The sequence below is a fragment of the Scomber scombrus genome, chromosome 5 (assembly GCF_963691925.1).
Source record: "Scomber scombrus chromosome 5, fScoSco1.1, whole genome shotgun sequence".
NCBI lineage: Eukaryota > Metazoa > Chordata > Actinopteri > Scombriformes > Scombridae > Scomber > Scomber scombrus.
Window position 1 is genome coordinate 24,114,676 of NC_084974.1, and position 16,528 is coordinate 24,131,203.

General features: G+C 38.8%; 1 protein-coding gene across 1 annotated transcript in view; it reads left to right on the top strand.

Moving 5' to 3' along the window:
* The first annotated feature begins 4,182 nt into the window (after positions 1–4,182).
* Positions 4,183–16,528, top strand: part of LOC133981017 (spectrin beta chain, non-erythrocytic 4-like) — a 75,802-nt gene continuing 63,456 nt past the window's right edge. The window contains exons 1-8 of the mRNA XM_062419904.1: positions 4,183–4,327; positions 5,316–5,467; positions 6,207–6,380; positions 13,694–13,785; positions 13,897–13,977; positions 14,887–15,002; positions 15,198–15,310; positions 15,519–15,706. Of these exons, the coding sequence (XP_062275888.1) occupies positions 4,183–4,327; positions 5,316–5,467; positions 6,207–6,380; positions 13,694–13,785; positions 13,897–13,977; positions 14,887–15,002; positions 15,198–15,310; positions 15,519–15,706 (1,061 nt within the window). The remainder of the gene's footprint in view (positions 4,328–5,315; positions 5,468–6,206; positions 6,381–13,693; positions 13,786–13,896; positions 13,978–14,886; positions 15,003–15,197; positions 15,311–15,518; positions 15,707–16,528) is intronic.

Sequence of the window (16,528 nt, forward strand, 5' to 3'; positions counted from 1 at the left end):
GGACGGCATAAACACCAATACCGATATATATATATATGTGACATGCAAATACCCATGTTGTGATACAATAAAGTTCAGCATTTGTCCTCACTAATTGTCTTAATATACTGATATTCCTCAGAGATCATGTTTACCTATTATCAGTTTTATAAAAGATCAGCATTGTGAATATACATTAAATAAGAAGATGCATTGTGTTTCAAATGTCTTTCCATACCTCTAAATCATCAAAAAAGCTTTGTAAGTGTACAGATTTCATTTCCACTGGAAATACGAAGCCGGTTGGCTGCGTATACCACTCGAACACCTGTGTGCCCCCCAACTGGTTTCCAATTTAACTGGTTTCCTTACCGAACAGCTCCAGCTGTGTTGCGCTTCCGTCAGCAGATTCGTCACAAATTCACAAATATACACAGCATATTACTGGAGATTTTTAAGTCGCAGTTATATAGTGCTCACTTCCAGAAAAATATCCGCTGCAGTAGATGTGAACTGCGACTTGAAAATCGCCAGAAATATGTTTTATATTGGACTTGACCCGATTTTGCAAACTCTTCATTCATTGGATGAGCCCTTTTCTCCCTTTCCCAGCAGGCTGTGCTCCATTCCCCATTTTAAGAACAAACTAAGAAAATAATATATTGCAGTTATAATTTTTAAATATACAACCATGGAAGTTGTAGAATACTGAAATAGGTTGAAAGTTGAAAATTGGAAGTGATAAGAAAGAACTGGACCACAAGAGCAAGAAAGCGGTATGAATAGGCCTACATCATGGATCACAATTAACTGATATATAAGTTGTTGTCTTATTTTTGACCTTGGTATTTGAAAAATCCTGGCTAAGACCTTGTTAACTCCTTTAAAGCATTTTTTTTTCTCCAGCCCAAAAAACTGTCCTTTCATTATTCAACACAAAAGCAGGCTGTAGGCTTTAAAAGATGGATGTTACACTTTTCATCCATCCTGCAGAACAGTGTCTGCGGTCAGCTGGGATTATGTTACAGTATATTCAGTTTCACAGTGGCAAGAAATGATCAACTTTTCGAAACCGCTGCTGCTGCAAGCTCCACTTCTCCACAGTCAAACTTTATTTGCATTTTGTGCTAAACACTCATATATTTCCCAAAATATGCCTAAAAGTTACAGTTACAGTTACTGTAAAGATCCTAAAAGTGACTCCCCTTTCATCAGGAAGGTTAAAGGGAAGAAAAGAACTATACAAAATAAACAAAAATAGAACACACATGGGTGGAGGACTACCAGAAAATTAGTCAGTATGCAGAATAAGGCAGAGTTTGCAAAAGAATAAAGAATAAAACAGCAACAAAGCTCATCAAGCAATGTCAAAGACGGTTTCCTTAACTTTGAAAATAGTTTTGTGAAAACTAATCTGTCGTAATTTTGCAGTAGCAAGCTTTTCGCTGAGCCATCTCCTGAAACATGGAGACAATAGAGACCTCCAGATCTTTTAGCTGCAACCATGCCTACCTTCAGAGCCAGCTTTTGATGAGAGGGAAGAGCTCTTGTCCTGTCAGAGCAACCAAATATTGCCAAATTACAGTCTGGCTGGTTTTATTTTTATTTTTTTTAAAGAAAAAAAAAGAAAAAGAAAACCAGTTAAATAAGTCACACCAGAAATGACAGATGAGATGTGGACAGATAGTCTCACCCTTCAGCAGTGAGACCATCTGCTCTTTATGTGACATACTGTACACTGTCTAGACACAGAAAAGATAAGCTAATATATGGAGTTATATGTGAGTTATGTAGAAATACAAGGAGGAAAGTGTAACATTTTAAAACAGTCAATTCTTTTTGGCTACAATTAGAGAAAAATCAGTTTAAAATCTGCCTTAGAGAAAGAAAATCAAAGTCCATCAGCTGTTTAATAGCGGCCATCATGTAAAGACAAGGAGGTTTTTCATCTCTCACCTCTCAACTGATGTGATGATGAAGTTTAGAAGTTATTTTTATCATCCAGTGTTCAGCTGTCAATGGGAAAGAGAGACAGGAGAGATATGAGAGAGAGAGAGAGAGAAATATTTTTTACTCTCTACCTCCCACCATCCTTTGAATCATCACAGAGATTTTATTTTAAGCTTCTTTATTGTCGAAGCTCTGATGCCGAGCAGGTTCTGCATTATTCATGAATGATAAGGAACTGTTACTCAGAGACTCCAGCAGCAGTTTTCTTTCTGTATTATTTGTATGTGTTTGAACACCCCCATTAAGGGCTGCTGCTATGTACACGCACATCACATGCTGCGTTTAGGGCACCTCAATAAAGTTGGAAAAATATTCACAGATTTGAACTTTCTGGATCAATAACTCATGAGTGAAACATTGTTAAAACACAAACGACATCTTTTTCCTGCTGCAGTAAGGTAGATAACGAGCTAAAACCTAATATTCATTCAAACGAGCATGGACTAATACAATCGGTCTCTATGTACGGCCGGCTGTGAGACGAGTGCACAGGGACTGTCTAAAAAGTACAACACCAAAATCAGAAACTAAATGAATATTTAATAACTTTTATACAGTTTAGAGTCCCCAAAGTCACTTCACACATCAATGGTCTTCTATTGGTTAAACTACAGCAGATAGTGTGGAAAAATGTCCTTTTTTTTTGTGGGGGGGGGGGATTTTGGGGAATTTAAATATTCAATAACTTCACTTTTGTATAGTGTGGAATCCCCAGAATCTTGTGTCAATTTTCTCCTGTTCGTTAAACTACAGGAGTTTGGAATATAATAACTCTATAACTCTTAAATAGTGTAGTTTCCCCAAAATACATTTTAAATTAAATTAATTTTAACAATAATGTTAACATCCCTAATTAAGATTCACTTCCACATATTTGTGAGTGTGGGTTTTTTTTTTTTTCCTTTTACCACAAATCCATTAAGCTTAGTGCACCCAAATGGCCCTGCTCCTAATTAAAAGTGTAAAGTTAATTTTGTGAGAATGCTGTTGTTAAATATTGTGTTAAATCTGAATGTCTGTTTCATTGCACTCTTGTGGCCTAAACAAGGTGAAAAGATGAAGTGTGTGATGTCACTTAGAGTTTAATTATGAAGTGTGAACAGCCTTTGTGCCTGTGGTGATGTGTTTGATGGTTACACAGAAACAAGAACGCTGAGAGGCAACAATGGCACCTGTCCTCACCGCCTCTCCTACTGTACGTGTGTGTGCGTGTGTGTGTGTGTGTGTGTGTGTGTGTGTGTGTGTGTGTGTGTGTGTGTGTGTGTGTGTGAATCGTGTGTTTTTACAGGTATATGTTGGTCCTGGTGTGAGTAGGGACAAAGACAGGCATCAGGATTATCACGCAAATATTTTGTGCAAATTTGAAGTATTCTTTATATCTGAGCATTAAAAAACAAAACTATTTTAACCAGTGAACGTCCATCTCTATTTGTGTAAATATAATAAAAGTAAATTTAGTTTCAGATTCTATACACAACCTGTAAATTATAGAAATCTTCAGCAACACCAGACTTAAAGACTGTGTAAAGTGAATTCAGACATTTTCTTCTAACCACATTAAATAAGTCATAAATGTATTTCTAAAAAAGGTGTAAAAAGCATTTCAACCATTTAGATTTGAATTGTGTTCAGGATTTAGTGGGCGGGTCTGAAAATCTGATTGGCATAAACCCGCCCCTGCTGCTGTAGAGGTATAAATACATTCAGCGCACACTGCTACTACTACTACAGTCTACAGTTAGCCAGTTAGCTGAGATAGCCGCCGAGCTAGCAGCTGAGCTAGCCGCCGGGCTAGCAGCTGAGTTAGCCACCGGGCTAGCAGCTGAGTTAGCCACCGGGCTAGCAGCTGAGTTAGCAGCAGAAACTTTCAGACCTAGCATGCATGTTTCTGGTAGAGGTGGTGACTTTGATTGACAGGTGACACTTGGTAGGGGGCGGGGTTTCAGCGAACTCGGCGGGCACTCCCACAGCGTTTGGGAGCTGAGAAAGAGGCTGGTTTTTACACAACTTTGAGACCTAATTTCATATATTTGGCGATTTTTTTAATCATTCAAATTTGGCATGGTGGTTAACAACACACTTTTATGTGGTATGTCAAACTCAGAACACTCAGATCTTATTTTACACTGACTTTAATGGTTCATATGTCTGTGTTTCTGTGTCTCGTTTGTGTGTCGCAGGGCGTCGAGCGCGATGGCTAATGCCTCCCCAGACCTGGACAACGTGGAAGCCCAACGCCAGCTCAACAACAACAACCGACCAATCAGCTCTGGGTTCTGGGAGACGGAGTGTACCAGCTCTAAGCTGTTCGAGTGCTCCCGCATCAAGGCCCTGGCAGGTCCGAAGTCACACACACACACACACACACACACACACACACACACACAGATGAATCTTTATCTTAGTTTTTAACTGGGTATTTATGTCGCTAATAGGTAAAGGACATAATATTTAGGACATAATAACTTTTCTTAGACCCCTCAAATCAATTAGTATTTCTAGTCTTCAAATGACTTCACAGGTAAAGCAGTGCCAAATTGGTAATTAAAGTCTCTCCAAAAAGCCAGAAAACAGATCTCATATTTTAAAGTCTCAGCAGGTAAAGCACCTCAGATAAGGCTGTAAGCACAATTTGACTGAATGCAGATATTATCGTAAATATCTCAAGAAATATCTTAGAGAAAGTGTGGTCTATAGGGTATTTATGTGTAGGGTATTTGCCCACTTACTCACCCAAAGTTTGGTTTGTATTGATACAGATAACTCCCAATTTAATTTAATGCATTATTGATTTGAGTAAAGGCACAAGAGAAACTTTTTTATCATGACTTAACCACAGCTTAGTTTTTCAGTGAGTATTTGTCGCTAATAGGCAAAGTCCATAATAGTTTATATTGATTACTTTTCTTAGACCTCTAAACCCTTCAGCATTTCTAGAGCTCAAAAGGTTTTAGAGGTAAAGCAGTGCTAAATTGGTGATAAAAGTCTCTCTAGAAAGACAGAACACAGATCTCATATTTTAAAGTCTCAGCAGGTAAAGCACATCAGATATGTAGGATATTTGCCCACTCACTTATAACATTATTTTTATGCATGTTGTAGTGTTCAAATGGTTTTAGAGATAAAGCAGTGCTAAATTGTTGTAAAAGTGAAGTGAAAAACAGCATACAGATCTCATATTTTTAAAACAATAATAATGATAAACTTGATTTCTATTGCACCTTTCCAAACCGAAATTACACAGTGCTTTAACCTAATACAATATATACCATTTCAGCAAAATAAAATGAACAGATGTAAAGCTGACTCCTTTGTTTGTCTCTCAGATGAACGAGATGCGGTACAGAAGAAGACTTTTACCAAATGGGTTAACTCTCATTTGGCCAGAGTGTCCTGTCGTATATCTGACCTCTACAACGACCTGAGGGATGGATACATGCTCACCAGACTGCTGGAGGTCCTCAGTGGAGAGCTACTGGTGGGAACTGGGACACACGCTCACTCACACACACACACACACACACACACACACACACACACACACACACACACACACACACACACGCTCACACACAGACACTTAATGGGAACAATTATCTTACTTGATCGTTCATAGGACGAGAAGAAAGGAAGAGTTAAAGTAGCTGTATGGGACCTTTTGGAACAGCAATAATATTTTGTAAAATCAGTTTTAGTGTTACATAGCTACCTCTTTAACTAGATATTTGTTCATTTTTACATATAGCCTACAATAATAACTTTAGCCACTGCTATACTGAATAGGTTTTTATGTAACAATTATCATTTTTCTTTCATTTAATTTTTTTCTGTTATTTTTCTACTTTTTCTGCTTACTAACATCTATCAGATATAAACACCAAGAACTGGATACTAGTTTTCATACTTTTCCCCATGTCCCCTTCCTTTAGTCCATTTATTCTCTGCTTTACATGTTTGAGGTATGAAATATAAAAATTGTCCATAAACTTTTCATTCTTTTTCATCTGCTTTAAATTAATCTGTAAGTGAAATTTAAGATAAATCCCCCCTGATGGTTGTATACATTTTTGACAAGTTATATTTCTTTATGCTAATTATTATGGTTGTCTGCTATATGTATGCTCATGCTACATACTACTGCATGTAGTATTTAAACAGTAAGACCTCTGATATTAAAAACATTATACATCCATCAATATGTCCTCCCTCCCCTCCAGCCGAGGCCTACACGGGGTCGTATGCGGATCCATTGCCTCGAGAATGTCGACAAAGCCCTCCAGTTCCTTAAGGAACAGCGGGTCCACCTGGAAAATGTCGGTTCACATGACATCGTCGATGGAAACCACCGCCTCACTCTGGGCCTCATGTGGACCATCATCCTACGCTTCCAGGTAGACACAAAAAGCATATACAACACCTATGTTTTGTCTTAAATGATGTATTTTTATATAGATTTTTATCACAGCTCAGTGATGTAATGGCTGTTTCTGCAATTAGAGGTTGTCTTTTTTGATTATATGATAGAATCATAGCAAAGGGTTAAAAATCCACTTAATATTGTTTTTGTTTGTTTTTTACAATAAGAAATGATTTGTTTTTCTGTTATTTCTGAAATGTAGCACATACCTTGTTTATTAGGACCATGTACAGGGTTAAACATAAATGTTACCGTTTGATGTACTGTACTATAGCTAATTTTCATTTGCAGTCCCTTTTAATAAGTCAATATTTAAACATATGACATAGCACACACAATAACAGACAGTACAAAGCAAAAAAACACAGGACACATACAAAATACAATGCTACACACAATAACACATCAAATACAATGTAGAGTCAGTGGTTACAGAGCTGAAAAGCTTTAAGCAGACTTTTTAATTTGGTTTTAAATGTGCTGTTTTAGTTATGTTTGATCCTGGTAGTGGTCTGATATCAAATAACAGCATCACCTGGGTGTTTCTAGGTAATGAAAGTACACTAGGCTGCCTTTAATGTTAAATTGTTCATGTGGCTTAAGTCTGAGCTTCTCTCTATAAGTGCAGTGAGATGCTGGCATGTGTTCCTGTACTTACTGAAGCACATACAGTGCATGCTGCAATCAGCACTGCTTCCATTTAGGATGAGTTTGGGTGTGGGGGGTGTGGGGGGTGTGGGGGTGTGGGGGGGGGGGGGGGGGGGGGGGGGGGGGTTGGCGGCTGTCACAGCTGCAGCATCATCAGTGTGCGACAGCGACAAGCAGAGTTTGGTGGATAAAGCCTGAATGTCACTCAGGGCTCTGCGGCCTAGTGATAGCGGTCGCCTGCCAGTCTGCGCTTCGAACAAGGACGCATACACACACACACACACACACCCACACACACACATACATACACACTGCACAAGCTCTCTTACATATACACTCCATCAGTCTGTCTGTCTGTTTTAGTCAGACATACACCTATGTGCTCACATCCTGACATTCACATGCACAAAAACTCTCTCACACACACTCTCTCTTTCACACACACACACACACACACACACACACACACACACACACACACACACACACACACACACACACACACACACACACACACACACACACACACACACACACACACACACACACACACACACACACTCACAGCACACAGTTCCCCAGGCCTTAGCAGCAGTGATACAGGATCAGTTCCTGCCATGTAAGTACAGCAGAAGCCCAGGGCTCCTGTTTTAATAACACTTCAGTGCTATAGCATGGCCTCTGCAAGAAATGCTTGTGTAGCATTAATCAGACCCTTCCGTAGCGTTCATGGTGCACAGTCGCCTAGAAGTCGTCTCCTGGGACTCAGTATTGTCATGCTATGCCTAGCTAATTACCACAAAGCACATTTAATTAGCCCGTAGTATGTAGATTGACCCTCTGTAAGGCCAGTCAGGCAGCTAGCATACCAGCAGGGCAGAGATGGAGGTTGTGTTATGGGTGACTGGACCCCTGATTTTAGTGTGAAAGTTAACATATTGTATGATGTTCACTGTTGAAATCTAGTTAATGGTGGCTATTTAATTTAACAACTTTTTTCTCTTTTTTATGCTCTGCAAACTAAATTTCAATATGTATCAATATGTATCAAAATCAGTCAGTTGAACTTAAGCTTTAGGCAAGACAAGGCTAATTTATTTGTATAGCACATTTCAACAACAATGCTTTACTTAGACATTTAAACACGATTAAATGGTTGAATTTGAAATAAGATAGATAGATAGATAGATAGATAGATAGATAGATAGATAGATAGATAGATAGATAGATAGATAGATAGATAGATAGATAGATAGATAGATAGATAGATAGATAGATAGATAGATAGATAGATAGATAGATTTCCTTTATTGTCATTCCGCATATATACCAAACAGGTACAAAGTGGAACAAAATTTTGTTGCCACTGGCTCCACATAAAACAGAATTAAAAAACCTAATGTGAATAGTAAATAGACAGATGCATAAATAAATGTAAAGTAAATAATAAAATGAAGCTAAAATAGAATAAGACAGATAAAAAAGGAGAATTAAAGGTTACAGTGCAGTGTGACACATTAACCCTCAAATTTGGATTTAATAGAAAGCAGTCGCAAACAAAAAAGTCTTTAGCTGTGATTTAAAAGAACTGAGAGTTGGTAATTTTGACAGAGCAGTCTGTCAAAATAAAAGGACATTTAAATGTGTTTAAAAGTGTTACATTGGGCATATTAGTTTAGGGTAGCTAGGTCACTTCAAAAGACTTGGAGTTGGACTCTTTAGTATTTCATCTGAATTACATATTAGGTAGGTTATTAGTTCAGTAAACACACTTTAGATAGTTTGGATTAGAGTTTCTCAGAAATACAGTATGCACCACAGATTGTTCAGCAACTGTATATCCTGAGTATAACGGACATGGTAACTTCTTGATAGTTAATTTAGGAATGCCTACTTTGTTTTTTTGTTCAGTTTTATTTTTACAGTCAAGCTTAGCAGCACATAACTGTACAGTTGAGTCGACAGTATTGTTGACTGCCTGCTAGCTTCGCCACCATTAGCTGTGAGTTTGGCTGTCATCCCGCTCTCCTGCTCCCAAGAGCCACCAGTCGATGGCCTCTTCAATTTTGCATGCACTGAGAGAGGAGAGCAGTGTGTGTGTGTGTGTGTGTGTGTGTGTGTGTGTGTGTGTGTGTGTGTGTGTGTGTGTGGGTATGACTTAGCCTACTTTCAGGGACACACACCAGACTTAACACCAGCTGATTGGGGACTGTTTGTGCATTTGGGAACGAAAGCTTTGTTCCCAAATGGTAAAGTGATTTTTGGGTCGGTGGTTAAGTTTAGGGTTAGGTTAAGGTTAGGGTACGTCTCAGGAAAAAAGAAGGAGATAGAGATAGAGAGAGTGAGAGGGAGAGAGAGTATGGATGTATTTTAAGAGCTGGATACTGGTCCAAAAATGGCGACCATTCAGTCCTATAAGAATTGCTCAGCTGGTGCATACACCCAAAAAAGTTTCTAGCTTCAGGGTTTACTTCGCTTTAAGTGTTTCCCCTGCTGGCCCCGCCAACGAGCTCCCACTCAGCCTATAGACTTTACATTGCGACGATGTCACAGATTTTTTCGGCTCGAGGAACGTTTTACAAATATAAAACCTCCATGGATCAATAATTCATAATAGTAAGAGTCATAATTGACCTTGTCTGCTGTCCAAAGTGTCCTGTCAACAGTTTTATAGACGTCTCTTTTACAACGGTGGTCTATGCAGCAACACTACAAGTGACCACTGGGATAAATCTGTTGATGGCTGAGTGATGGTGCCTCCAGCTCTTATAATACATATATGAGAGTAAAAGAGCAGTTATGGAAGTAGTGAAGCAGTGATGTTGTTGTGAGTAAGCAGTGGTTGGGACTTAACTATTAATTTTAGTCAATGTTCACCATCAGCGAGGTTAGCTCTGGATGTGGATTCAGGTTATTTGGATTACATACAGCACACAACACTCGTTCCTGCTGACCTTTATCATTTGTCCACATTTAAGTGTCCGTTCACAAGTTGCCTTTTTTATAATCCTTTAGGCTACTGCCGTTCCTTGTGTTTATTATCAGTTCAACCTTTCCTCACACCTGTTTTACTTTTGCTATTATTTAAACAGGCAGGTAAGTTCAGAAATAAAAACTCATTAAGAAAGACAACCTGGGGAAAAAAATACATTTTTGAGACAAGGAGACAAACTGAAGGGAAAATAAAGAACGGACTAAGTCAAGGGACTGTGTAGAAAAATATATTATAAAAAGGAAAAATTGAAATAATGACAAAACATTAAATTATATGGCAAACAAAGAAATGTACATTATAATCTGATCTATTTTTCGATGTTTCAGTCTAGTAAGGTCACGTAGGATGCAACACACTTTGGGTTTGGATGTTACATATTTGGACATGTAAGAAGAGCTCATGCAAGAAATGAAAACATTTCTTCTTTCTCAGAGTAGAAAACAGTTCAGTCATTTTGTTTTCTGGTCACAGCACATTACATTGTATTGGATTTATATTCCTATTTTATATTTTAGGCCTGGTTGCATTTTACATGCTAATATACAAATAAAATATTGTTGGTTTGAGCAGGTAGGGGAAAAACACATCTGATTATAGTCAATTAGTTCATGCCCAGTATTTCTACCATTAACAAGTATTGTTATTTTAGAAATAAATATGAAACTAATAGTATATTTATGTGGTCAATAGATTAATTCAACCGAACACTGAAGTGCTAGAGCAGGTTGGAGAATTGAGAGGTTGCCGTTGTTCTGATGGCTTCCAGTTATCTTTCCCTCTTTCTCCTCATGGCCACCTCTTTTCCCCTTTCCTCCCTTCCTCTGTAGTGGAAGTGAGATTTTGCTTTGCCCAGTCAGCAGGTAGGGCCGAACCACTGCAGTAAATGCACATAGCCAGAGAGAGAGAGAAGCATAGAAAGAGAGAGGGAGAGATAGGGAGAGAGAGGAAGGAAGGGAGATGACTGACTGGCAAAGGAAGAGGTAATCCTCATGTATATACAGAAACAAACTCAAATAATAACAGACTGTTATTATTTGCAGTGACTTCACTTATTGTTCTGTATATGGTTGGCTGAGTGTCCTTGTGTTGTGCAGTGTGTGTGTGTGTGTGTGTGTGTGTGTGTGTGTGTGTGTGTGTGTGTGTGTGTGTGTGTGTGTGTGTGTGTGTGTGTGTGTGTGTGTGTGTGTGTGTGTGTGTGTGTTTGCTCACCTCACACACACACACACACACTGCCACCTCTGATGCTATTTACAATCAGTCTGAGTGGAGACATATTGATCCAGCTATACTGAATATAAGAGAAATTATACAGATTTTGGCTAAATGCACATTATAACGCATTCTTTTGACTTGGTAGTAGATTGTGTATCCAATAACGGTGAGGTGTTCTTAATATTTTCTACATTCCCTGTAGTACATTGTACATTGTCTTTAATATCACATTTCTATTCATTGACAGTGAAGAAAGAACTAATTATTTATAGCAAATACGCTTTGCATCACACACAAATCATAGAAAATCACAGTGAAGTGTGAATTCTTATTGTATTTCCTGTTAAGAGCAACTTTGAGTTGAACAACAGTGCAAGTTGAATTACAAAGTGTTTCATTTTTTCTTCTACTTGGGCAGCATCTAACCCCTTTCCATGATTAATTCATTGATTATTTGTTGGATTTACTGATTAATCATTAACCTAAACCACCAACATGTCAGAAATAATGACAAACACTCATTATTACTCAAGTTACCAGCCTGTAGTCTTTACACTAAAATACAGATTTATCCTTTTTATTTATTTTTAAATAGAAAACATTGGTAGTCAAGTAGCTCCTCTATTTTGATATTGATGCAGCAGAACCAGAGATATCATCTTTGAAATTGTTAAACTCTGGCACCTACATTACCCACTATACAACTCAACCACTGATTGTCCAGTGTTGACTGCTCTGCCAGTAGCAGCTAATGTAGCCTCAAGCAGAGGTGAGGTGGGTCTACAAAGGTCTGGTAACCTCACTTCTTTCTCCACTACCCCAGGTCATTTTTGAAGATGTGGTCTTTAGCTCCAACTGTGATGCTGACTCAAATGACGCCATTTGAAACAATTTATGAGATTTTGCACACCTCCCTCTGGAGACACATGCATATATATAGTATTTCCTAAGGACCTGTAAGCAGACTTTGATGTGTACAATTGCTGGAATACTCCAGTTAAGGTACCCAGTGGAAAACACACATGAAAGATTTAGGTCTCTGTATTGTCTTGTGCTTGTGAAGTGTGTATTTATATGTGCAGGAATGTGTGCGTAATGTTGTTCCTAAAGATGTGGGTAGCAGCTGATTCCAGGGTGTCATGTCCCCAATTACCTTGGATCATGTCACTGTGATGTGATTGGCTCAATGGCTGTCACTGTCACCTATCATCAGGCATTAGGATGATGATGTAATGGGTGGGCATGCTGGGAAGCACACAGTGCAGCGTGTTCCTTACACTGAAATCTTCAGCTCTTATTGCTCTTGTCTGTTTTTTACGTGTAATTCTCTCTAACTTTGTGTTCGTTTGAGGGTTCAGGGATACTTTCAGGAACTGAGAACTTTACGCAAAGCTGATACGAGACCTCTGAGTCACTGCACACACCTCAGTCTTGCAAATAGCTGTTATATGTTTTTGAGACACAGCCTTTGTGGGCAGGACTGAAGTAGGTTACAGTACAAAAGCTTTGTCACATGGTTACTGTCACTGCTTATGATCTAGTAAGCAGCACAGATATATACACATTTAATACATACAAATGATCTGACTCATAGCAGGATGCAACCCAGATGGGAGCAAGGGTGGGTGAGAACACGTTAATTGTCCCCATTTTCCAACACCAGATTTCTTATTCATTTAACTATGCTTGTTAATTGTTTGATTAGCCATAAGTCAATCAGTAATCAGCAACATTTTCGGTTAAATTAAAACATAGACAAGGATTATTAAGTTTAATTATTTATTGGTTTAGTTCTCAGTTCCATAAATTAAGTGTTTTCTTCTGTGCTACTTACCCACCATGTGTTCAACAGACAAATGGAGGAGGCATCCAACTACTTCCTGTATTTATACACTGGGTGACATCATCAGTGATGTCAGTGGGTTAGAATAAGCATGGGGGGGATTTATTTTACTTAGATGTTAAATATTTGGTTTAGTATCTATACTATTATATTATGCTTGTTTTGGCTTGTGATGTGGCTAGTAGATTGGAGGCCATATTTAGTTTGTTATCCTATGTTAAGCCAGTTAAATTTGATTGCTTATTCTTTTCACTTTTTTTGAGACACCTTTTTCTGTTGTTACACTGGACTGAATAAATCAGTTTTCACTCATTCAACAAGAGTCTGACTCTGCCTTGTACCACCTTCCTAGCCACTCAAGTCACAAATTCTTGCAAATGTTGGTCAGCAGCCTTGACACCCTTGTTGTCATCTTTAAACACACTAACAGACACGGTAGTCAGTAAGGGTTATGTAAAATACCTGAAATGTGAATGTACAGTATGTTCCTATAAAGAAAGCAGACAGAGACAGAAGGTGTAGGGTCTGTCCATGCCTCGTTGTCTCTCCCGCAGCAGCTGAAGTGTTGCATTTCTGTGTGCTTGTTCAGATTCAGGTGATCAAGATAGAGACAGAGGACAATAGAGAAACCCGCTCTGCCAAGGATGCGCTGCTGCTCTGGTGCCAGATGAAGACCGCAGGGTGAGTGATAAAACAATCCGCATGTACGCTGCATACAGCTGCTGTTAGTGTTAGCAAGTCGGTGCTCTGTGGTTTACATTTAAAGTTACATAACGATTTTCTGTGCTTCAGGTACCCTGAGGTTAACATCCAGAACTTTACCACCTGCTGGAGAGACGGCCTTGCCTTTAACGCACTCATACACAGACACAGGTATATTAGATTTTTGACAAACCTTTATAGCATGCTGTTTTGTTTAAAACTGTAATGTTTCACTTTAACACTACATGACGACACAGGCAGAAAGAGAATGATTTAAAGGCGCACTGGTGTTGTTGTTTGTGCTATTTATTTATATCACATTCTTTCCAGGAATTAAAGGTAAAACAATTTGAATTAACAAATACGAGAAAGTAAGAAATTGCAATAACAATGTGATGATTTATCTATGAGGTGTTAGGATGATTTGTCATTTCACTGCTGTCATGGGAAGGGGAGCAGGTGAACCCAAATGCAGAGACCGAAAGCAGAGCTACAGAAAAATGTCTATTTGCTTGGTCGTGCATGCAATAACCAAAAGTGCAATGCTGAACAGACTTGACAAAAAAGAGATGAAAACTTGACCAAACTAGAAAACAACAGGATAGGATACAACAAAAAGACTGAACAGAAAACCACGACTTAAAAACAACCCAAACTAATCAAATAACAGGTAACAGGTGATGCAACACGAGAGTAGGCTGGGAGCTGGTTGCCTATAGGGAAGACACAAGAAGCAAGGACAGGGCTAATGAGGAAAATGCAGAGCAAGAGGAGCACACAAGGAAAACACACAGCAAACTGACAATCAAAACCCAGAAAACACACCCAAATATAAATAAGCAAAACCAAATGACTGAACACAAAGAGTCTAAAACTTTGAATCCATGTCATCTCTATTTTAAATGCACTCATGAAAACGTGTGCTTGCTATACCAGCAGTCGCAGTACACGTGCCAAACAACTGCAGCATGATTACAGATTTAACAGAACAGGAAAAAAACATAGATTTTTAAAGTCCTGCAACAAGATTGAAGCCAGATAAATATGACAGTTTCTGTTTCATCATCTTGCACCCTGCAGACCTGACCTGATAGAGTTCAACAAGCTGACGAGATCCAACGCAACCCACAACCTCCAGCAAGCCTTCAACATCGCAGAGCAGCACCTGGGCCTCACGAAACTCCTGGACCCTGAAGGTGAGAATCTTAAACTTCAGTCAAATCACATCATTCATCATTACATACAGCAATACTCACAATTGTGCCATAAAAGTATCCTGCTTTACATACGTAGATCCCTCAATATCCCCTCATTTACCCTGCACTCATGCACAAGTAATTAATCAGAGAGTATTTAAGAAGTTCTTCTCTGTCACCTTCCCTCCTGTCCAGATGTGAACACAGAGAACCCAGATGAAAAGTCTATCATCACCTATGTGGTCTCCTACTACCACTACTTCTCCAAGATGAAGGCGCTCATTGTGGAGGGCAAGAGGGTCGGCAAGGTAACAAATACTGTAATCAAATAGCAATTGAGCTGCAGTTATGTCTAAACCTCAGAAGTGTTAGCAAGCTAAAGCATAAGCAACAAATCATCAAAAGGTGCAGAGCCTAAGATATAAGATGAATATAAATATCATGATGCTTCTGTTTATTTTCGCCCATTTCTACCTCCTCAAAATATCCCCCTCTTCTTCTTGCTGTCTATCTCAGGTATTAGACAACTGTATTGAGGCCGAGAAGATCATCAACCGCTACGAGGCTCTAGCGTCCGACCTGCTGGACTGGATTGAGAAGACCATCGCGGTCATCAGCAACCAGAAGTTTGCCAACTCACTGGCTGGAGTTCAGCAGCAGCTACAAGCCTTCACCACGTACTGCACCATAGAGAAGCCCATCAAGTATGTTTGAAGGTTTTAAATACTATAGGCCTTTTAATGATCATTTATTACATAGCACATGTACACATAAGCATAAATGCATATGAATTCATGCATATCCTACACTTCAGAGAATATAATTTGTTACAAACTTACTGCTCTTATGTTTTAATGGCAACGGGTGGCAAGTTACAATCTCCAAGCAATCACAAAGCTCTAATTGGATCTCAGTTGCAGGCTGCAGCTACAAGCAGGACCTTCATGCCTTTTTGTGATGCTTTAATATTGCTCTATTGTATATTATGTGCGATTAATTGATTGATTGAAGCCAGGTTTATGCTCGATGTAGTGTTCCTGACGTGAGGGTGTACACGCCAAAAATGTAGATATACAGTATAATATCTACTGCTTACAGTTAGTAGAAATTAGTAGAATGAGTGTTATTATCATTACTCATTTAACAAACATTGTATTTACTGTTCGTATGTTTGCTTTGATTTCCTTATTCGTTGGTGTTTAGTCTCATTATAATTAGTTTTCTTTATTAAAGGATGACAGGGTGGGATGCAGACAAGTGACACCACTGAAGTTCTTGTAACACTCACTGAGTTCTTGCTTATTCACAGAACATTTTGTTTGTAAGCCCCCCGGCATTTTGGAGAATACTGCAACAAACAACGCTTTGAGCATTAACGCCTTTGTGCATGAAGCTCATAGCTCGTGCACCATCTGCGGGGGCCCGAACCACAGTGTCTTACACAAGGACAGACAGTTTATCAACAATATTAATAATGGTTTAATATCCAGCTCCTTTAGATGTGAGAATTTTGATTTAAAAAATCA